Source organism: Hevea brasiliensis, chromosome 18 (assembly GCF_030052815.1).
Source record: "Hevea brasiliensis isolate MT/VB/25A 57/8 chromosome 18, ASM3005281v1, whole genome shotgun sequence".
NCBI lineage: Eukaryota > Viridiplantae > Streptophyta > Magnoliopsida > Malpighiales > Euphorbiaceae > Hevea > Hevea brasiliensis.
The window spans coordinates 15,385,960-15,409,013 of NC_079510.1; the positions used below are offsets into that span (position 1 = coordinate 15,385,960).

A 23,054-nucleotide genomic window follows, 5' to 3' on the forward strand; every position below is an offset into this window, starting at 1 on the left:
ATCTATTCTCAAACAATGTGGAAATTTCACATTTTTTGTGATTTACCGACGAATTACCAACTAAATATATTTCGTAGGTATTTTTTTAAAATTTTATTTTCAATTTTTCCTTAATATTACCTACGAAAATCGTTTCGTTGATAATTACCGACGAAAACAATTCGTAGCTAAAATTTTTTAAGTTTTTTTAAATTTTTTTTCCTATTTTCTTTTTAATATTACCTACAAAAAGTATTTCGTTGATAATTACCGATGAAATACTTTTCGTAGGTAAATTTTTTAAATTTTTTAGAATTTTTTCTCTATTTTCTCCAAAATATTACCTACGAAAAGCTTTTCGTTGATAATTACCGATGACAAATTTTTCATAGGTATTTTTTTTTAATTTTATTTTCTATTTTCTCCTTAATATTACCTACGAAAACCATTTTGTTGGTAATTACCAACGAAAATAATTCGTGGCAAAAATTTTTTGAGCTTTTTAAAAAATTTTTTTCTTAATATTACCTACGAAAAGTATTTCGTTGGTAATTACCAACGAAATACTTTTCGTAGGTAAAAATTTTTTAGTTTTTTAGAATTTTTTTCTCTATTTTCTCCTAAATATTACCTACGAAAAGCTTTTTGTTGGTAATTACCGACGAAATACTTTTCGTAGGTAAAATTTTTTTAGTTTTTTAGAATTTTTTTCCCTATTTTCTCCTTAATATTACCTACGAAAAATTTTTCGTTGGTAATTACCGATGACAAATTTTTGTAGGTATTTTTTTAAAAAAATTTATTTTCTATTTTCTCCTTAATATTACCTACGAAAAGTATTTCGTTGGTAATTACCGACGAAAAAAATTCGTAGTTAAAATTTTTTCGAGCTTTCTAGATTTTTTCTTCTCTATTTTCTCCTTAATATTACTTACGAAAAGCATTTCGTTGGTAATTACCGACGAAAAAAATTCGTAGGTAAAATTTTTTAGCTTTTTAGAAATTTTCTTCTCTATTTTTTTCTTAATATTACCTACGAAAAACTTTTCGCTTAATTACCGACGAAAAATTTTTCTTAGGTATTTTTTTAAAAATTTTGTTTTCTATTTTTTTCTTACTATTACCTATGAAATTACCTACGAAAAGCGTTTCGTTGGTAATTACCGACGAAACATTTGGTCGTTATTTTTATTATTTGGTTGTTAATTTTACCTCTAATGTTAGGCACCACTTTTACCTATGAAATTACATAGTCGGTAAAGTTTTGGTCGGTAATTAGTCGGTAATTTCGTCGATAAAAATTAATTTCAATTTTATTTCTCTTTTTTATCGGTAAAGCGTTGGTAATTCGTCGGTAAAGTACCAACGAAATTCTATGGTCGGTAATTTTCGTAGTTATTTTTAACATTTCTTGTAGTGACTATTTAAAATATCATAAAATTGTAAATTTATTATAAAAATATTAAATTTATTGATTATTAAAAATTAATATAATAATATTATATTATATAGAAAAATTAATAAAAAGTTATATATATAAAAAATAAATCATGAGTACAAAAATGAGTATAAACAACATGCAATATATGATAAAAAATAACTAATCTTCTATTAAATATAATTTTATAAATTTGCTATTAAAATGTTTATTTATTAAAAATTAAGTCAAATTATATTTTTTATGATTTTTAATTATTATTTCTTAAATGTTAATATAATATTTAAGATAATATTTTTAAATATATTTATAATTATATTTGTTATTATTGACATATTATTTTTAATTATATACGCTCTCTTTTCATTACAAACATGCTGTATAAATATTATATCATTATATTTTTATAGAGAAAATTTTAAAAAATAATTAGTGATGAATTAAAAAATAAAAATTTTGTTTATTTTTATAATTATATAATTATTTAAAATTTTTACATAAATTTACAATTAAGTAAAAATATATTAAATTAAATTATATTATTAAATTAAAATAATAAAACGCAGCCTGTTACCATCTATTCCCACAGGCATCAAATTTTCTCCAAAAGCCAAAACCCTCTCTGTGTTGATGTCTTCTATCACGAAGAAGCGCCCAAAATCAGGTTCCAAGAGCCCCAAACCTGATCTTGAGCCCACTTTATCTTCTTCACATTCTTCATTGATGGAACCACCCCAGAGCTTGTTTCCTTCGAAGGAAGAGTTCTTGAGACTGATAGCAGTTTTGGCAATCGCTTCTTCGGTGGCTTTGACATGTAATTTCATAATAAGATACATTAATCCCACCACGAAGCCGTTCTGCGATAGCAATATAGACTCTTCTGATTCTTTCTCGGGTGGGTAATGTGCTAATGTGCAATTCTGGATTATGTGTCCCCGTCTTATTAAATCTACAGATTCATTTGTTTCCTTGCTGGATGTCTTTTGTTTTGGGAAAATGTTATTGGCACATCCAACTATGTTGGTGGCTCTATTCTCATCCGGTTTGTGCGCACATTTTGAAATTGATGTGAAATATGCGATATCATTAGTTGAATTTATCCTAGCCAAGTTGAATTAGGGGCAGTTTGAGCTGGAATTCAAATAACAAATCGCACAAGTGTTTAAAAGGTGCTAGGGGAGCTAGTATTCTAGTTGGGTTTCTTTTAGAAAATGAATGAACTTCAAATTTAGATTGAATATGCCTCGTTACTATGTCTCATTTGTGTCTTTTCGAAATACCAAACTTGACTGATCTGGTTTCTTAGACATAGATTCACTTATTGTTTATGCTTTTGATGCTTTATTGTGAATATTTTTTTGTGGTAGATTATAATATGTATCCTGTCTATTGAAAACTGCTTGGGAGGATGTTGAGAATTTTGGGGTTTATTGGAATCTCTATTAGAGTTCTTTTCACAATGATAGCAAGACTCTAAGGTCGAATTTCATTGTATATATATGTATATATACACACCAAAGTATCGATGGAGCTTCCTTAATTTACATTTTCTCTACTGTTGGGTTACCTTCCTTTTTTTACTTCATATGAGTAGGTCATCATGCGGTTTTTGTATAATCCCATGAAATGCTTTGCCTGTTATTGACATCTGGTATTTTTAACATATTTTGTGCATTTTATTTTGTGCTCATTTCTTCTTTTTATTGTATGAATTGTATTTCATTACAATCACGTCATATCCTAGCCCATAGCAGTCATTCTTAGTAGTTAGTATGCGTTTTATTGCCTTATATCACTCCATCAGCTCTAATTTTTTGCAGATTTTTGTGAGCCTTGTCCAAAAAATGGAGAATGTACTCAGGGCAAGTTGGAATGTGCTCGTGGCTATAGAAAGCATAGAAACATATGTGTAGAAGATGGAGAGATTAATGAAAGAGCTAAGAAACTTGTCTGTTCTATGAATCTTATTCATTATGGTACACTAATTTTCTGAGCATAGAAGAAAAATTTTTTACTTTGAATTTTTGCTATGCCTTTCTAAAATTCTTCTATTTTGTGCAATGAAAATGAAGTCAGAATGGGTGGAAAATCGACATTGTGAAGCTTATGCTCAATTTTTGTGCTATGGAACTGGGAAAATTTGGGTCTGTATCTGTTGCAACTATCCACATTTTGAAAGCTGTTTTCTTTGTACTATAATTTTCGTATGCTGGTGAAGGTGGTTATTGTTGAGTTAGAATGTAGCTGACACCTGTGATTCTGATAAATAAGTATTCATTTTTAGGTACAAGAAGATGATATTTGGAATGATATAGATCGACACAAACTGATGGAAAATTTAATGCCAGACAATGCTGTTAATATATATACCAAAAAGAGGGCAATGGATATCATTGATGGTTTATTTGAGACGAGGACAAATACTTATAGGTATGCTACACCACCTGCAGTTTATGCATGAAGTTTGGTGAATGCTTTGGGTTCTGGATCTCTGGTTGCACAAGCCATGAGGATTCTAATTGTATAAACTATAAATATATTTTGCAGGAGCAAAGAGTTGAAGTGTCCTGACTCAGTTGCGGAACATTACAAACCATTTACCTGTCGCCTTCGCCAATTGGTCTCCAAGCATGCTTTTGTTATTTCAACACTTTGTGTACTGGTAATTGACTTTGTAAAGTTTTCAGTGTATAATTAGGCATCAAATCTTGAAGTTTGTTCATAGTGTTGGGAATTTACAGGTGGTGGCATCTGCATTATTACTTCGGAAAGTCCAACGTAAATTATATTTATCAACCCGAGGTGAAGAGCTTTACCACCAGGTATTCAGTGGGTGTGTCTTATTTCATTTTATAGAATTGTGTTGTATGATTCTTGGCTTCTGATCTGCTATCTCTTGTAAATTGGACTGCTGTAGAGGCCATTGTGCATCATTCTAGAGGTTGTTGGTTCAAGACCTGATTCTCGATTTAAGAAAAAAGTTTTATTTCACTTGTGGTTTTGAATAATGGTTTTGGTTTAAGCTAAACAAGGAACTTTATGTAGAACCAAGGAAATTGAAAAAAGGTAACAAATGTAATAAATGGAAAAAGTTTTATATGCATTGAGTAATGATACTATTGGAGGATGATTGTGAACCATCTGCATTTTTTAGCTTTGGTATAAAGCTATCAAGTTCTGTAAGCTTTAATTTTTATTACCCAGCATCTTTAAAATGTCAATTTGTTACTCCTTTGCTCATTCTGTGGGGCCTTGGAGTTGGATTTTCCTAAGGCATTGAGTTTGAATTTGAGTTTGTTGATTTTGCTGGTGCTAATGTCAACATAAGCATGCTATATTGTAAGTGATCTATGTACACAAAATGGGGGAAAAAGGTGCTCAGCAATGTCATTGTCTTAATGAGATTGAATGCTAACACCCTATTGTTGCTTTGATCTGTTATATAATGAAAAAGCCACCAATGGATATGCTGCCTATTTTTCAGGTTTGCGAGATCCTTGAAGAGAATGCCTTGATGTCAAAGACATCAAATGGTGAACCTTGGTTGGTTGCCTCTCAGTTACGAGATCATCTACTTTTGCCCAAAGAAAGGAAGGATCCTATGTTATGGAAAATGGTATTACTGAATTTCTTTGAATTTGGTTATACCTCGTTTAATTATAAATCTACTAATTTGATGTTTCATTTGAGATGGTACTGCCCTACTTGAGTGGGATGAGAAAGTTTACAGGGTTAATTTCATCTTCCCTCCCCAAACTATGACTCCTGTAATAGCTTCATTCTTGAACTTCAATTTGTATCTTTAAACTCCCCCAAGCCCCAACTTCAATTTGATTAACTGTAAAACTACTCCTTTGTGCTATTGAAGTTTTCTGGGTTAAAGTGGTGATATGATAGGCATAAGAGGGGCAAAAAAAGAATTGACATTTGAAAATATTCTCTCCTTATTTTCTCTCTCACCTAGTCACCCACCCCCCTCTCTACTTCCTCTATCTGTCTAACCTCTCTCTCTCTCTGTCTATGTTTCTATTTATTCTCTCTCTCTCCTCAAATTCTAATCATCTTCATCAATAAACAATGTCCAAAATCCACAAACATTAACAAGATCAACAAATTCAAGGTCAACAAAGCCTTCAGAAACGGAGATCAACAAACTTATTAAGAGAATAAGAGTTTATCCTGTTGCATCATTTTGAGATATTTCTTTTCAACCAAAATAAAATCTACCATTGCTTTTTCCTCAAAAGAAATGGTTGCAGTGTTCGACAAAGAGCTCCAAAATTGGCATCTTATCACACTAGAACTTCTGGAAATAGTGGACTCTGCAGTCCCAAATTTTCCTATTCATACCAATTGTTGAATTTTGATGAGAAGATGGGCCAGGGTCCAAATCAGAGTTGCGGGTGGAAGACTTGAAAGGTTTATTCTAGGAGTAAGAAGGGAGTTGTAGCTGATTTGGCAGGGAATTCCGTTGGAGAGAACCAAGGGAAGTCTGAAGGAGAAAGGTCATAAAAGGGCATCAATTATGGGGGAGAAGGTGTGCCTGATAATCTTCTTTGAATCAGTTTCCAGCTGTATGCTTGAGCCGAAATAATTAGCAGCAGAGCTGTTTGGCAGTGATCCGTCCTTGTTTTTCTTCTAGTAATCTTCTTCTTGTTCTTAGAGTTGATTTGTATTGAAAATTGCCTTTGTGGCTCTTTTGAATTAGTGAAATCCTTCCATTTTCATTCCTGTTTGTTTGTGTATGGTATTTGGGAAATTCTTTTCATTCCCAGATTCTTTTACTCTTCCAAATTTTCAGAACAACTTCATGAGGAACTGCAAAAGCAATGATTGGCATTGTTTCAAGTATGTGGTAAGAAGAAGATGACAAAGCCAATGGTTGTTTTGGTCGGGGACAGGTGTGGCTGGAAGCATGATCTTGAAAGGAGTCCAGCACCATCGGCCACTTGCTCAATAGCTTCGTGGTTTAGCCATTTTGAAAGTTTTTCTTTAACGAGTCTCTTTTCTCAATTCTCCCTCCCTTAATTGTCATTGATGTCACCACTAGTCGATAAATGGAGCTTGAGGGTTACTGGTCATGGTGGAAGTCATGGTGGAACTGAGTTCCAGTTCGATTGTAGCTTGTATCGTTGAAAATGACACTGAATAGCTCTCTCTTCCAAAGTCACAATCAATAAGGGTGAAGGTAATAGAGCTCACGATCGGTAAGGGTGGGGAGCGGTAGTGAGGCATCAATGAGAGCAGGGGCAGGGGTGAGAATCTTTGGCCTTGTGGTAAGAAAAATGGGAGGAGAGAGAGAAAGAGAGAGAGAGAGAGAGAGAGAGAGAAGGAGGGGGAGGGGGGGGGGGGGGGGTGGTGAGAGACTTTGGTCTTCTGATGAGAAAAATGAGAGGAGGGAGAAATGTCTTATGTGGAGGAAAGAGTCTAATTTATTCAACTGGTGTAGTGGTGGATCTGCAAAGTTAACTTGTTAACTTTGAAACTTTTAATAGTAGGTAGTGGTTTTACTGTTAATCAAATCAAAGTGGGGGTATAAATTGAAGTTCAAGAGTGGCGTTATTATAAGGGCTGAAGCTTATGGACGGTAAGTGAAATTAACTCAAGTTTACGCTATTCTCATGTTCAAAGTTGTCTTTTTGTTGAATAGGAGAACTTTAGGATTAGGACCCAAACCTACACCAAGGTTTTGAATTCATTTGATCTTTGTTAAATATATATAATTTATTTATTGAAACCTTGAATTTTGAAAGTCATATGCTAACCTTGCATTTCATGGTGCTATTTGACCACTATCTTGTAATGACAGCAACGAGTTGTATGCCTAGATAATATATCCTTTTTCCTGAACAGGATTCAGCAAAGCCTTAATAATTAATATATACTTAGGGTTGATTTCATGAATCAATTTCTGTCGCTCTTGAAGTGTAAGGCTATGTTCTTTGAATTGGCACGTTATACCCAAGTTGCTTCTGAGGCTTCGCTAATCTCTCTCAGTAATTCTTCAAGATGATTTCCTTTCCCTTTTGCTTATCTTAATAAATTATTTTTCCTGAAAAATTTTAAAAGCTTTGTGGTACATTTGTTTTTGTCAGTCACCATACTTTTCTATCAGTATTCATTGCATTTTAGAACACATATTTGTTCTTTATATTGAATCTCATAGCTGAGGGTGTAACTGAGCAGAGTCAGAGTTATATCGTTAAAAGCTTTATATTGTGCTTTATAGTTGGTTAGTTACAGTGCACTATCACTTGAGACTTGAAACTCAACTTGAATTTGATCAAGCTTTATTTTTCATGCTTGAACTTAGTTCAAAATACCACTTGAGATGCTCGAGCTCAACTTGACTGTTAAAAATTCAAGTTGTTAGTTGATCTTGGATTAAAGCTCAAATAAATTCAAGAAATCTTGAATTGACAAAATTTAGTTTTATATATTTAGGTAGGGTAAATGGCATAAGTTCTTACTTAAATTTGATAAATAATTTAAATATATTTAAAATTTAAAAACTATATAAAAAATTTAAATATTCTATTAGGTTTGTTGAGCTACTTGAGTCCACTACCATTTTACTCCAATGGAGATGACTGTTATGCAAACTACTCGACTCCCCTACTCATAGCATTCATCATATGCTTTGAAGTTGTAGATTCAATGCATTTATACCGGATAAAGTTCAACAAGTAAGCTGTATAAAGTTCAACAAGAAAGCTGTATGGCTAAATGCTTTTATATTTGATAAAGTTCAACAAGTAACTAACTAATATTTATGTCAATGATTAAATTCTTTTTGACACATTGCAGATTGAGAAGTTGGTACAGGAAGATTCTCGAATAGATCAGTATCCTAAGTTGGTGAAGGGTGAATCAAAAGTTGTGTGGGAATGGCAAGGTATAAAAACCTTCTTTTTCCCTTGTTAGTTGTTAATTCAATCTATTGAGATTAGAGAGAATTGAAGAATTTCTTGATGTATTTTACAGTGCTACAATGATTCAAATTTATACACAAAGACTATAGCCTTAATAGCAAAGAAAATAAAAGCTAATAAATACAAATATCCCTAATATCACTAATTTACATTCGAATTTACAGCTAATGCACTAATTAAGGGATTTCAATACTCCCTCTCAAGTTGGTTCATGTATGTTGCACATGCCCAACTTGCAAACTAGGGTATGAAACACCTTACAACTTAACCCTTTACTGAACAAATCAGCTAACTGATCTTTCGAACCTACGTAAGAGACACTTAAGGAACCATTCACAATTTTTTCGTTTATGAAGTGTCTATCAATCTCTATATGCTTAGTCCGATCATGCTGAATTGGATTATGAACTATATTGATTGCAGCTTTTTTATCACAAAACAAAAAAAAACCATTAGCTTCAAGCAATTTTAATTCTTCCATCAACTTCCGTAACCACAATAACTCACAGATATCTTGAGCTATTGCCCTGAATTCGGCTTCTGCACTGGATCTAGCTGTCACATTTTGCTTCTTACTTCTCCAGGTGACTAGATTACCACCAACAAAGGTACAGCATCATGATGTTGATCTCCTATCATCAAGAGACCCAGCCCAATCTGCATCTGTAAAGGCTTTAATATGAAGGTGACCATGCTTTGAGAAAAGAAGTCCTTTCCCAGGTGTAGATTTTAGGTATCGCAAGATACGAAAAACAACCTCTAAATGAGATTCACGAGGATCATGCATATACTGGCTCACTAGACCAATTGCATATACTATGTCCGGTCTAGTGTGCGAAAGATAAATTAGTTTGCCAACCAACCTCTGATATCTCCCTAAATCCATTGATTTTTCAACTCCAGCTTGCAATTTATGATTGGCCTCAATAGGAGACTCTGCCAGTTTACAGCCCAGCATTCTTGTTTCTTCCAACAGATCCAAGATATATTTTCTTTGAGAAATAAAGATTCCTTTATCTGATTTGGCAACCTCAATTCCAAGAAAGTACTTGAGTCTTCCCAAATCTTGGATTTCAAACTCCTGTGCTAGGCGCTCCTTTAAAAAAGCTATTTCTTCCTTATCGTCACCAGTTACCACAATATCATCCACATAGACAATAAGTAGTGTGATTTTGCCTCTATGATGCCTCATAAACAAGGTATGATTAGTATTGCTTTGGCAGTATCCAAAGGAGATCATCGCTTTACTGAACCTATTAAACCATACTCTAGGTGACTGTTTTAGACCATACAAAACCTTTTTCAATCTACAAACTTTTCCCTGGTCTTCTCATCCTCAAACACTGGAGGAATTTCCATATACACTTCTTTTTCTAAGTCACCATGTAAAAAGACATTTTTAACATCAAACTGCTGCAAGTCCCACTCAAGATTCGCTACACATGACAACAGAATTCTGACGGTATTCATTTTAGCAACAGGAGCAAAGGTCTCTTGGTAATCTACTCCGTACGTCTGTGTGAAGCTTTTTGCTATCAGTCTGGCCTTATATCTTTCAATTGAACCATCTGCTCTATGCTTCACAGTGAACACCCACTTGCATCCAACTGACTTCTTTTCCGGTGGGAGAGTAACCAGTTCCCATGTCTCATTCTTTGCCAAAGCTTTCATCTCCTCTACCATAGCTACCCTCTATTTTGGATCGAGGCAAGCTTTCTTCCAATCCTGTGGGATAGGGACAGAGAAAACAGACACTAGAAAGGCTCTGTAGGATGGAGACAAAGAATTATAGGAGATGAAATTAGAAATGGGATGTTTGGTACAGGTCTTAACACCTTTCCGGAGAGCAATAGGAATATCAAGATCATTATCAGAAGAAAGAAGAACAGACTGAGAATCAAAATTAGACTCATCAGGAGCCAAATGAGACTCATCACATACCTCAAGATGTCTAGAAATTGAATCTAGGGATTCGGGTTGATCAGCAGTCTCCTGCTCGATGGCTATATCTGTCTTGTTTCGTCGAGTATATATTCTCAAATCTGGCCTTTTCAGTCTTTTTCGAGATTTAGGTGACTCTCTCTGAATTTCATTGTTAGGTATAGGATCTAAACCTAGATTCTCCCCCTGAGATTGAAGGTTGGGAGAGGATGAGGATGAAGGAAAATACACCTCTTCCTTCCTATGCTCCCCCTAAAGAGGTGGATGGAAATAAGATTCAGATTCCTTGAAGGTAACGTCCATCCTCACAAAATATTTTCGTGAAGAAGGATGATAACACCTATATCCCTTCTGAGTGCTAGAATAAACAACAAAAACACATTTCAGGGCTCAGGGTTCTAATTTACCACTATTAAGTTTATGAACAAAGCAAACACAATCAAATACCTTTGGAGGAACGATATATGAATTTTTGCCCTGCAAAACCTCTAAAGGACTCTTAAACTTCAATGTCCGAAGAGGCATCCTGTTAATAAGATATGCAGCAGAAAGAATAGCATCCCCCTCAGTAAGGTTTAGGAACATTCATGGTAAATATAAGAGACCTAGCAACCTCAAGTAAGTGCTATTTTTTCTCTCAGATACCCCATTTTGTGAACTAGTATTAATACAACAAGTCTGATGTAAAATCTCATGTGCCTTCAAATACTCTTGAAAGACTCCATTCATATATTCTGTACCATTATCAGTTCTCAATATTTTAACATGAGCATCAAACTGTGTACTAATCATTTTATGGAACTGCTGGAAACAAGAAAAATTTTATTTTTCCCTTTCATCAAATATGCCCAAGTTAACCTACTGCAACAATTAATAAAGGTTACAAACTATCTGTAACCCGATAAAGACACAGTTTGAGTAGGCCCCCATACATCAGAATGGATAGTCATAAAAGGAACTGAAGCCTTATTATTTATTGCAGGATAAGATTGTCTAGTATGTTTATCAAACTCACAAGCATCATATACTAACAATTCATTTTTGTATTGTTTAAACAGAAAATGATAAAATTTTTCTAACACAGTAAATGAAGGATGTCTTAGTTTCCTATGCCACATGATAATTTGTTCCTCAACACCCATAGATTGCCCCAACATCGCCTGGCTAACATAATCATTCAAGAAATATAGCCTATTTTGCAGTCTACCACTGCCAATCGTTCTCCTTGTCGTCAATTCCTGAAATACACAATGAGTTGGGAAAAATTCAATTTTGCAGTTTAGAGTTTTTGTGATTGAACTGACAGACAAGAGGTTAATAGGAAAGCTAGGCATATGTAAAACAGAACTAAGACTTATATTAGGGGTGCATTTAATAGAACCTGTTCCAGAAACACTAGATAAGGATCCATCCGCAATGCGGACTTTTTCTTTTCCATAACATGGAAAATAGGATATGAATTTATTTGAAGAGCCTGTCATATGCTTGTTTGCTCCAGATCTATAACCCAAAAAGAATTATTAAGATTGGTAAGAAAAGCATTACCTGAGTTGATGAAGTTAGAAGAGGCAACTGTGGTGGATTGCGATTCAAGTTGTGATAGCAAACGCCTTAGAGTTTGTACCTCTTCATTGCAAAACATCTCAGTGGTGGTAGTATCTTCAGATAGATTCATAGTCTCAGATACATTAGCTTGTGGTCTAGTAAGGCTCATCCTTTTTCCTCCACGCCCTTTAGTGGGGCGTCCATACAATTTCCAACAGTGTTCCTTAGTATGCCGGTTTTTTCCACAATAGTCACAATGTAGTTGATTATTATCTGATGAACCATGTGACTGTTCACGTGAGGAATTAGCAACTAGTTCTGCCTTATCAACAGACATAGAATGAATCATGGCATTCCTCCTGCTCTCTTCCTACTGAACATAAGAGTATGTCTGTCTTAAGGTAGGTAAAGGATCCTTCCCAAGCACTTGGATCCTAATTTGATCATATTCTATATCCAACCTAGCAAGAAAATCATAGATCCACTCTTTCTCAACCAACTTCTGAAATTTAACAGCATCTTCAGGACATGAGGCCTGAAAGTCCTAGTAAAAGTCCAGTTCCTGCCATAGACCACTCAATTCTGCATAATATTGAGCAATAGTTAGCTCACCCTGTTTCATACCATGAACCTTGTTTCGAAACTTATATACTTGTATATCGTTCTCAACTTGAGAATAGGTCTGAGAAACTGCACTCCAAATGCAGCTGCACTATTCAACAGTAAATACCCACGAGCTATATGTGGTTGCATGGAATTGATAAGCCATGACATTATAAGAGAATTTTCAGACTCCCATTGTCTGTAGATAGTAGTAGACTTTTTTGATTTTTGCTTATCTCCAGTAAGATAACCCTGCAACCCTCTAGCTTGAATAAAAAGGAGACACGATCTAGACCATGCAAGGTAATTGGTCCCATCAAGCTTTACGGGGCTAATAATTAATGAGGGATTTTCAGTTGTAGTAGTCATTTTCCCTTCAACTACTGAATTGTTTGCATCAGACATGATTCAGAGAACTGATTAAAAGAAACAGTAGAAAAAAGACAAATACTCAAAAACAAAATTGCAAACCAAGAGATAGGAATAGACTGGGCAGAGGTGCGGTACACTAGGGATGTCGTAAAAAAAAAAGTGCGTTCAGAAAAACTGACTGGAACAGGCTCATTCCCTGGCGCGTGTACATGAGGCGGAAACCTTCTGTCGGCGCTTGGGATCATACACCTCACTGGATGGTGGTGAGAATCCAGGCGAGGACCGGCGATGAGGTTCTCTTCCTTCCTGAAAGGGCGGTGACAACTACCTCCCTCCCTCAACAGATCCGCTTTCAAGGCTTACCCACACAAATCCTAACTATTTCTTACTGTTTTCTCTCTGCAAAAAAAAAAAAAAAAAAAAAAAATGCCAGATAAAATGGCTAAGGCTCTGATACCATGTTGAGATTAGAGAGAATTGAAGAATTTCTTGATGTATTTCATAGTGTTACAATGATTCAAATTTATACACAAAGGCTATAGCCTAGGAAAGAAAATAAAAGCTAATAAATATAAATATCCCTAATATCACTAATTTACATTCTAATTTACAGCTAATGCACTAATTAAGGGATTCCAATACAATCTGTGTTCTTATTTTAATATATTGATTTCCACTTGGATCTCTTTTCCTATATGCATGAACTCTTGTAGAACTTGGTAAATGTTTGATACAAATAATCGCAACTTAGGTTTATTAGATTATTATTTTAGCATTGTGAATACAATAGTATGATCACTTCAGCTACAGTTTGGGAATGTCCAAAGCATGTTCATTAATTTTTTAGTTGATGCCTTTTTTATGTAGAGGAGCAATTTGTTTGAAATTGCCAAAATAGTGTTATGTATCAGACCTGCACTTAATCCAGAAACAGAAAAAGGAAGCTAGAAGGAGACTTGGTTGAGAAGAGAAGTAGAAAGGGGGGGAATTTAGAGAGAATATAGAGAAGAAGAGAGATAACTCTTTGTATTTGATTATTGAATGAGAAATACCAGTGCTTTTCCTACATTTTATAATCAGTCCCCTATTATAACTGTCACACACCACTCAACTAATTACAACAAATTCTCTAATAGTCCTATAACTACTTCTTCCCTCTCTATTAATTCTTATATTTCTCATCACAACTTGCTAACTACTCTATTTCTTTAATCATAACAGTCCTCACTTCTTGAAATCATTCTTGTCCTCAAGAATGATGAAAGAAACAACAATCAGCAAAAGCATATTGCAATTATAGACCACAAGCAACAACTAGGACTTGTATTGAATCTTAATGTACAAATCTAACATCCTGCATACTGGAACTGGTTTTTCATATTTGCATTTATTTTCTGCCTTCTCCATCTTTCAAATTCATCTTCTTCAAGAATTATTGATGTAGCTCCCTTCAAGATTAATTTCTTCTTCAGCCTTATTGATTTCTCGCATTTATCCTCTATGGAAATTAGGAAAACACAAGAATAGAACTCAAAATCGTGGTCCTCTTGAATTAGTAAGCTTAATCCATCCTCGTCGCTCCAGGGAATTGTAGGTTTATGGATTGTGGGTTTTGCAGCTTTAATCTTCAATGTTATTTTCTGATTCAACATTTCCTTGGGTTGTGCAGCTTGAATCTCTAATATTGCAATTTTCTGGTCCAACACTTCTTCCATTTCTAACTGAGGCAAAATCATCCTTTGTGTCATTGAGCAAAGGACTTTCATTTCACATTCGACTATTGTTTTTCCCATTGCATAATCTAGTTGCCCCTCATCACCCTCTTCAACATTTTCCTCCTTAGAATGCTCACTCACGCTAAATGTATTAGCAATGAAATCCTGTTCCATCTCAGTGCCCTTGCCATTCTTATTGGAGACTTAACTTGGGGCATCTTGGTCTTCATTTCGCTCTTGATCCTTTGGATGGGAATTAAAGAAGTCTTTGAATGAGAACAGTCCTCTATTCTCAAAAACCTTGTTCTCAGATCTGGCCAATTCATTGGAGGGGCGGCGGGATTTTAGAGAGAATATAGAGAATAAGAGAGATTAACTCTTTGTATTGATTATTGAATGAGAAATACCAGTGCTTTTCCTACATTTTATACTCAGTCCCCTCTTATAACTGTCACAGACCACTCAGCAAATTACTACATATTTTCTAATAGTTCTATAACTACTTCTTCCTTCTCCATTAATTCTTATATTTCCCATCACCTTGCTAACTACTCTACTTCTTTAATCATAACAAATAGCATTATGGTTGACTCCACATTTAATAGGATCCAAAAATTTTGCAAGTCGCATCATTCTATACCATGTTCTTGCCAATATTTGAATGCATGTACAATATTTGGGTACTAGGTAAGATGTTCTTGCTCAATTTCACAGTTGAAGGATCTTGGAGTTCTGCGAGGATGAAGAAAAAAGGAGAGGCAAGAAAACTGAATTTCAATGAAGACATCAAACCAAATTCTGATAGACAAATCCATGCTTTGAAGTCTGGTGAGCTTTTAGCTGAATGGTATTTATTTCGCAGTTAAACCTCTGTAGGTCATTGAAAATGCACCACTCCCTCCTCCCCAATTTGCATTGTTCTTGGATTTGTCTGCTTTGATGGTCTTAAAATTAATACTTATAGACCAAAAATGTCTGTACAGAACCCAATACACTGATGTTTTGACATGGGGCTGCTGCTTCAAAAGGTACTATAGTTCTCCCTCTTCATTGAGCTGAAACAACCTTAGTTCCTGGCAAAGGGAATTCTGGAGGTTTAGTCTAGGCCACATTTTAAATCAAATTTGTATAAGATTTCTGATGGGTGTGAAGCTTGTAAATGGACGAGTTGAATGTTTTCCTTGAGGGGAGATTACACGATCAACTATTATGGAGCTTTTGTTGATAAGTTGACTGGCTGGAAGAGATCCGTTAACATCTTGTCTGTCTTGGTTTCTTATTAATAGTTGGAATAGGTAGTTTTTCCTGAGGTTTTGAGTGCCCTGGAATCCTTGTACATGAAATTTATTGTATTGATCTGAAATGTAATTGATATTGTTTGCCTTTTGCAGTTTAGTACTTAAAAGCCATTTTGCATATCACAAGGATCAGCAATACAAAGAATCAACTCTTTTTTCTTTTTTTGTCTCAATATATATATTGATGCCTATTTCTTGATGTGATTTTATGGAAAGTCGAAGCATGTTGTGCTGATTTATCTTCAGATAAAAAAAAAAAAAAAAAAAGCTTCGCAGATAAAACTAATTGGGAATAATTTATTATATTTTATTAACTTGTCACGCCCGGGGAATAAAAGCTCCTCTCAGCCGTTCTCTATAGTTTATCCTCCTGAGCCTTTCTTCTTCCTAATTGTGTTTAGGTCCAAGTCAATCACTTTAATCATTTTATCTTGTCCTTCAGTCTGCGTTTTTGTCCGTCTTTGATGTCCTTTTATGTTGTGTTTGGATTAATGAATTTGAATACATGGAGTTTGATTTGGATTGGAAACCTTTCTTGGAGGCTTAAAAATATGAAGTAAATATAAAAACTTAAGAAATAAGGATTTAAAATAACAAAATTAATTATGTTATTTGAAATTTATATTTAACCTAATAATTTTTTTTTGAATATTTATCTCTTTTTAAATTTATTTTTATAATCAAATAAAATATTTTTTAAATTTGAAATTCTCAAATCTTAAATTTTAAATCTAATATTTAAAATTCAAATTTCAAATGTGTTTGCTTTGTGTTTTTCTTTTCTCAATGGTAGTACCTTGTAAATTTAACCTGTTTGCCTCTCCTTTTCAACACCTCCCCGTTTTTACCTACCGTGGATAATTTAAACACCTCCATTAAACACATAGTAAGGTTTCTTAAGAATGAGGTTCTTGGTGCATATTAAAAATCTCTTCCATGTGGTTTCTCAAATCTTTATGGATTCCTAATGTGGGTGAGTTCCAAATACAATAGCATAGTTGATTTCTAGGTTAAAAATTTCACCCAATTTTATAGTGACGATGTCATTGAATTTCCATTTGTAATGCAAATTTTCTTCAACATCGATTTGGTGCACATTAAAGTTTTTGTAATCTTGTTTACCAGGCCAACGTGGCAGGCATTAGATAAAAAAAAAAATGTTTCTTTCCTCCCAGTCTCTCTCCTAATCTTATTCTCTTGTCTCCACTGGGCATATCACAAAATGCAATTCCCTTCACTTTTTTTTTTCTTAAATTTTTTTTTTGTTGTTTCTTCATCATCCTACAATTTGTTGTACAAATGGACAAAATGAGAGATTAAAGTGAGGTTAGAGCTTTGGAATAGGGAGGACAGATTGAGTGAAGAGAGGAAAGAGTTTTTACAGAGTTGTTGAGCCCACATCGTTAAATGGAGATACTAAACAAACAACCAGCTCGCCCCCGCCTTCTTCTTATTTTTGGTGATCTAGCAAGTCACGAGTCGATTTCATAAGTACTGGCACTAAGACTTTGATTGACATAAAGCCTTAAAGTTCGTAATAAGCTTTATTATTCTTAAATTTATAATCAAATCCAAACTCAAAATCCAATACAATAATAAAATGTTATTAAACATTATAAAATATTAAAAAACAAATTGGGGAGTCAAACTCAACCCAGCATAAAACTCAATAATTTGGAAAGTCCAGTTGAACTCTGATAGCCAATATCTATTTAATATCAATTTTCATTATTAATTAATACAAATATTTATTAATGCCATTGTGGAGTTCTAAAAATGAACTAAAATAAATAACTAAATACTATAAAAACAACTAACTGTATAACACTACAACATGTGAAGAAAAGTGCAAGTTGGATTCTAAAAGACAAATGCTCCTCCTGCAACCTGGGAAAAATATTAAACAAAATGAGTGTTTAACTTAGGGAGTTTATGATATTGATTATAGTTATAATTTCTATAATTATCCATTTCTAATGCAGTCCTATTAATGAAAAGGCACTCAAAAAACAAATCACCCAATCCTGGCACGAAAATAAATTAGAGTTACATACGCACACCTAAATACATACTGGGAGCCAACCCCATTACCTTGGCTCTCAAAAATCTAACACGTTCTCTTATTTCATTCTACTGGAGTCAACGATAATATAATGCACATACCTATCTCGCGGGTGGTAAGAGTCAGTGAATACTCAAGTCTTACTTACCCCAGGATTCCACATCTATAATACATATATATATGGCTCAACTTATTCCCAAGGGGGGGGGGGGGGGGGGGTGGGGGCAAAACATAGATAATTATAATGCAATAGATAGATGACACTCCTCATATAACTACTTACATAATACATAAGTGAATGCATGAGTATGTAAAAAAAGCTACAGTATAAAAATATGAAAAATACTGAAATTATACTAAATGATCAACATTACTGTAACTAGAGCTATCACTATTACTCCAACTATAGGTGTTTTTATCTGTATCATTTAAAATATCCAACTCTTTGAGCTGACGATTTGACTATAGTTAGTATGGCTAGAAGGAAGAAGACGACCATCGCCGATCACTTATATAAAGACACTGATTTCTATCAGTTGATTGACAAAAATAACTAATTAATTTAAATTATAGAAGCAAGAATTAATTCTAGAGCCTTACTGAAATTTCGGCAGAGTTTCTCTTATAACTGGACCTAACTCTCCTATAAGAAAATTCACCAAATTGCGATAACAATAACACATAGGGCCTTAGACCCATAACATAAAATCACATTGCCCATTTGGAGTCTACAAGAAACCTAAAATACATCCAATTGTCCAATCTTTAGCTCGAATTCTTAACTCCTCTATAGTCCAAATAATTATTTTCAGTAATTCAATAATTACAAAAATATTCCTCGAGGTTCTTTACATTGTCTTTGTATTAATTAAATTCATTTTACTTAATTTCATTAAGCGATGAATATTTTATAACATAATTTGGATTTTCCTTTGCAAATTCTACTTCTTGGAATGCGTCTGAAATGTCAAAAAATGTTGGAATCAACTATAAACAAGACCACATTCTGAGATGGCCTATCGGGGGCCCAGACCAAGCTGAAAACTCTATATCAAGTGTAACAGCACCTGATCAGGTAGCATAACAGCTAAACTAGAAGCGTTACCTGTAATTTTTACAACCTGTAATAAGAAGTATATCTTTATTTCATTATTCATATAACCTGTAATAAGGACTATCTCTTGATTTCATATGATCATTCCACGTTTACTAAGTAAAAGAAAAATTCTCACAAGTGGTTTAAGCAAAATACAAATTTTACATAATATGTTATTCACTTAGATAAAACTTTTCATTTAATTAATTACTTATACAACTTATACAAAAAAAATCATTAAAAGTAAAGAGAGCCAACCCTAATTAGACTCTTGACAAAATACCACTCCTCTGATGCAGACTCTAGTGATCTATTCTCTGTGGGCCCTCAGCTTCAGTACCTACACGAGGTAAAAACTCATCATGCTAAGCGAATAGCTTAGTGGTGCATGTCTAGCTTTAGATAGCTAATTAATAGTAGTATGTAACTACATATACTATAAACATTTAATCAAGCAATTTAGATAATTTCAAGTATGTAGCAATTCACAACAAATTTTTACAAAGATAAATAAAACATTTCATTATTAACTTTTTAATTGAATTTCACTAATCTTGCTCACGAAATGTGCATATGGTAACAAGTTATCTATTATCAAAAGTAGAAATCTAATCATTTGACTTGAAAGCTTGTCTTTTTATTATTTCTGTTTAATGCCCCAATTCCTCTCTTTGGATACTAGGATTTTAATGTGACACCTTCTTTTAGATATCGTCTTACATTTTCTCTTTTCCACTGCAACATCTTTTGTCGGATGCTATCTTACATGCCCTTTTCACCACAGCAACACTTTCTTTTAAGTGTAGTCTTATGTGCCTTTTTAGAATCAATACGTGTAATGTGACACTGTCTTTCAGATGCCGTCTTTACATGCTCATAGATATAGATTCATTTCAGTTTGCAGATTTGCTAGCTTATCCCCCTATTTGGCATGCTAAACTATCTGGTTTCTATCTTCAATCTAGGTAGAATCTTAGGCCTCAATATTCTTATAACATGATATTAGGTAATTCAAACATTCTTACATCCATAAAAGATTGATACTCATTATGTTCACATCATTTGTCAATATCATATAATTGTTTACATATTCATAATAAAGAAGGATTGACATCCATCATTTTAACACCACTTGGCATCATCATGTAATCAATTTCATATTCAAAATAAGGACATAACCATTTTCACATAGCATTTAGAATCAATCATGTTAATTCCCTATAAGGCAGATTCTCAAACTCATATTGCAATCATAATTAGACCTAGAAAAAGATATTTTCAAGACCAGTTCCCATCATAAAACATGTCCATTTATGTCTTAACTTTCATTAGAAATTCATTTGATCTAATTTAGATGTGTAGAAATTCATTTATAACCCTTTATGTGCAAACTATTCAAGAAGGAAGATTACCATTTTAGGAAAACACCTATATGATACCTTATTGTCTATCAACTCCTTGGGTACTCTAAAGACCGAATTAGCTCTTATAGTCTTCATACAATTTGTAGCCTGGTGTCTTACCTTTCATTTAAATCAAGAATATCCTCATTCCAAGGTCTAGATCTCAAGTTATGCTCCAATTTCTACATATTGTCCAGTTTTTGCATAACCAGTTCTGTTTACAAACAGAATTCATAGTTCCTATTCATAAGCTAATTTGACCATTCTAAAGACAGATTCAATTAAAGTAGTCCCCAAAAAATATATTCCTATATGTTTTAAGTTTTCAACAGTTCAAGAATCACCTAATTTGGAGGCCTATATTGTGAGTTATAGCTAAATTACCAACTACTATTCACGGATGCATTGTCTTGAGAATTCCAGGTTTCCAGATTTCCAATTCAAATTTGCACTCAACATTCAAGCAATTTACACCTAGAATTTGTACAGGCTCTCCAAAGCAAAATTTTAGGCCTATGTTATAAGTTTCCAAAGCATATTGTAACACCTCAATTGGAGATGTACATAGGGTGATATGCTCTGTTTACTACACAAAAGTCATAGGGCTGAATTTCTGAATTCTAAGAAATTCCAGTTTTACAATACCAACTTACTCTAAAATTTCAACCACTTTACCCTAATAATTAGGTTCAAGTCAAAACATAAAAATTGTAGGTCTATGTGAAAATTTTGGCATAAATTTCATCTCAATTGGAGCTCTATAACTCAACTTATAGCCAAATTAGTACAGACTGCTCATTGAATTCACTAATCTTGGCAGTCACCATTCAAGGATGCATAAAGTAACAATTTTGCTAATAAGCTTAGACAAGCACTTATCTTAACTTAGTTTTAGCAATTTACTCCCAATTGCAAGTACTTTTCATCAAAAATCCCAAGCCAAATCAGTGCTTGATTTTGGTTTTTCATACCAACAAATTCTGCCTCTTGAAATCAGCTCATCAACTCTTGATTCTTCCTTCCCTTTCGCTTTGATTTCAAGTGTTGATCATCAATTCCTTCAATTCCAACACAAAACATCATCTTAGATTGTTGAATTAAGGTTTGTATTTAAGTTTGGGTGAAAGAAAATGGAGGAGAAGAGAGAGAGAGATGGTCGGCTAAAGTATGACGAAGAAGAAGATAATTTTGTTTTTATGTGCTCTAGATATTTATCCTTTATTAACATGTGTTCTTTACCATTGGTCCCCTTTAATTAGTGATTAGTTAACTTAATTAATCACACTTATTGATCTTAATTAAACTCAATTAGATGTTAAGTTGGAAAATTTTAATTTTTCCCACCAAACTTCATTAATTTTACAACAAAGTCCATAGGTATCTTTTTCAAATTTTTAATATAACCCCTCATTTAATCCAATTTTCATACCATGTTTAGTATTTGGTTTCTCACTAAAATATACTGAATACGATTTGTAAATTTAGGCATTACAATTCTTCCCCTCTTAGGATATTTCATCATCGAAATTAGAGATTGTACCTTAATTGAATAGTTGGGGATACTGTTGTTTCATTACTTCCTCGCTTTCCCAAGTAACTTTTTCAATTGCATGATTCCTCCATAGCACTTTAACTAGTGAAACTTGCTTATTCCTTAATTCTTTCACTTCACGAGCTAGAATTGCCACCAGTTCCTCTTCATAAGTCAAATATGGTTGTACTTCAGTTGTCTCTCTGGGAATGACATGAGTTGGGTCAGATCTGTATCTCATTAACATCAAGACGTGGAAAACATTATGTATCTTTGATAGTTCTGGTGGTAAGGCTAGTTTATAGGCTACCGAACCCGCACGTTCAATTATTTCATATGGACCAATAAACCTAGGACTTAACTTGCCTTTCTTGCCAAATCTCAAAATCTTCTTCCATGGTAAGACTTTTAAGAAGACTTTATCACCCACTTCACAATCTATGTCTTTTCTCTTTAAATCAGCATAAGATTTCTGCCTGTCCATTACTGCTTTTAGTCTATCCTTTATCAGTTCCACTTTATCCTCTGCCTGTTTCACAAGTTCTAGTCCCACTAACTTCTTTTCACCCAATTCTATCTAGCATAAAGGAGTTCTACTCTTCCTACCATATAAGGCTTTAAAAGGTGCCATATGGATGCTAGATTGATAACTACTGTTGTAAGCAAATTCTATCAGTGGGAGATGTTTATCCCAACTTCCTTCAAATTTAATATTAAAACTTCTCAACATATCCTCTAACATCTGTATAACTCTTTTAGATTGTCAATTTGTCTGAGGATGGCAGGCTATACTGAAGTAGAGTCGAGTGCCCAAGGCCTTATGCAAACTTTCCCAAAATCTTTGTCACACCCTACTCCCCCGTAAGACGCAACATGATCCTGTAGTACACCTAATAAATTAACGTACTTCGCCTACCGATAACCCATTAGATATACTACAAGGGATTTTAAAACAATTTTCGTGAAATTTAAATCAACGATTAAAATCTGGTGTTATAAAATTTTTTCAAAATTTCGGCAAAGTGCCAGCTGTGTTTTGAGAAAACAGTTCTTCAAACCTGAAAAGGAAAACACTCCCAATATGTTTTCTCAAATACAACTCCAATAACTTCATTTTAACTCACAATTCAAATCTCAAT

The 23,054-nt window shown here is 33.7% G+C and overlaps 2 protein-coding genes across 6 annotated transcripts; one reads left to right on the plus strand and one right to left on the minus strand.

Moving 5' to 3' along the window:
• Positions 1-1,997: 1,997 nt before the first annotated feature.
• On the plus strand, positions 1,998-15,983 carry LOC110669921 (uncharacterized). Of its 5 annotated transcripts, none has more exons than XM_058140694.1 (10): positions 1,998-2,312; positions 3,238-3,393; positions 3,494-3,561; positions 3,702-3,847; positions 3,965-4,079; positions 4,159-4,239; positions 4,902-5,033; positions 8,225-8,312; positions 15,213-15,353; positions 15,509-15,983. In XM_058140694.1, the coding sequence occupies exons 1-10, from the start codon at positions 2,048-2,050 to the stop codon at positions 15,529-15,531; spliced, it is 1,215 nt and encodes a 404-aa protein (XP_057996677.1). In that variant the 5' UTR covers positions 1,998-2,047; the 3' UTR covers positions 15,532-15,983. The 5 variants fall into 5 exon arrangements, with proteins under 5 accessions (XP_057996677.1, XP_021687473.2, XP_057996678.1 ...); XM_021831781.2 differs by having other exon boundaries at positions 15,240-15,353; XM_058140695.1 differs by having other exon boundaries at positions 3,238-3,365; positions 3,490-3,561.
• Positions 15,984-18,826: 2,843 nt separating this feature from the next.
• LOC131175830 (uncharacterized) lies at positions 18,827-22,399 on the minus strand. Its single transcript, XM_058140503.1, has 3 exons — positions 21,962-22,399; positions 18,953-19,006; positions 18,827-18,844 (listed from the first exon to the last, which is right to left on the minus strand). Exons 1-3 carry the CDS (start codon positions 22,397-22,399, stop codon positions 18,827-18,829), a joined length of 510 nt encoding a protein of 169 aa, XP_057996486.1.
• Positions 22,400-23,054: the final 655 nt, after the last annotated feature.

Coding starts and splice junctions, on each gene's coding strand:
- LOC131175830 (XM_058140503.1), bottom strand. CDS start 22,399: ATGGACAGGCAGAAATCTTATGCTGATTTAAAGAGAAAAGACATAGAT. Junction 19,007..21,961: donor TTACTTGGGAAAGCGAGGAA/GTAATGAAACAA, acceptor TTCTTATTACAG/GTTGTAAAAATTACAGGTAA.
- LOC110669921 (XM_058140694.1), top strand. CDS start 2,048: ATGTCTTCTATCACGAAGAAGCGCCCAAAATCAGGTTCCAAGAGCCCC. Junction 4,080..4,158: donor TTTCAACACTTTGTGTACTG/GTAATTGACTTT, acceptor GGGAATTTACAG/GTGGTGGCATCTGCATTATT. Junction 8,313..15,212: donor AGTTGTGTGGGAATGGCAAG/GTATAAAAACCT, acceptor TTTGGGTACTAG/GTAAGATGTTCTTGCTCAAT.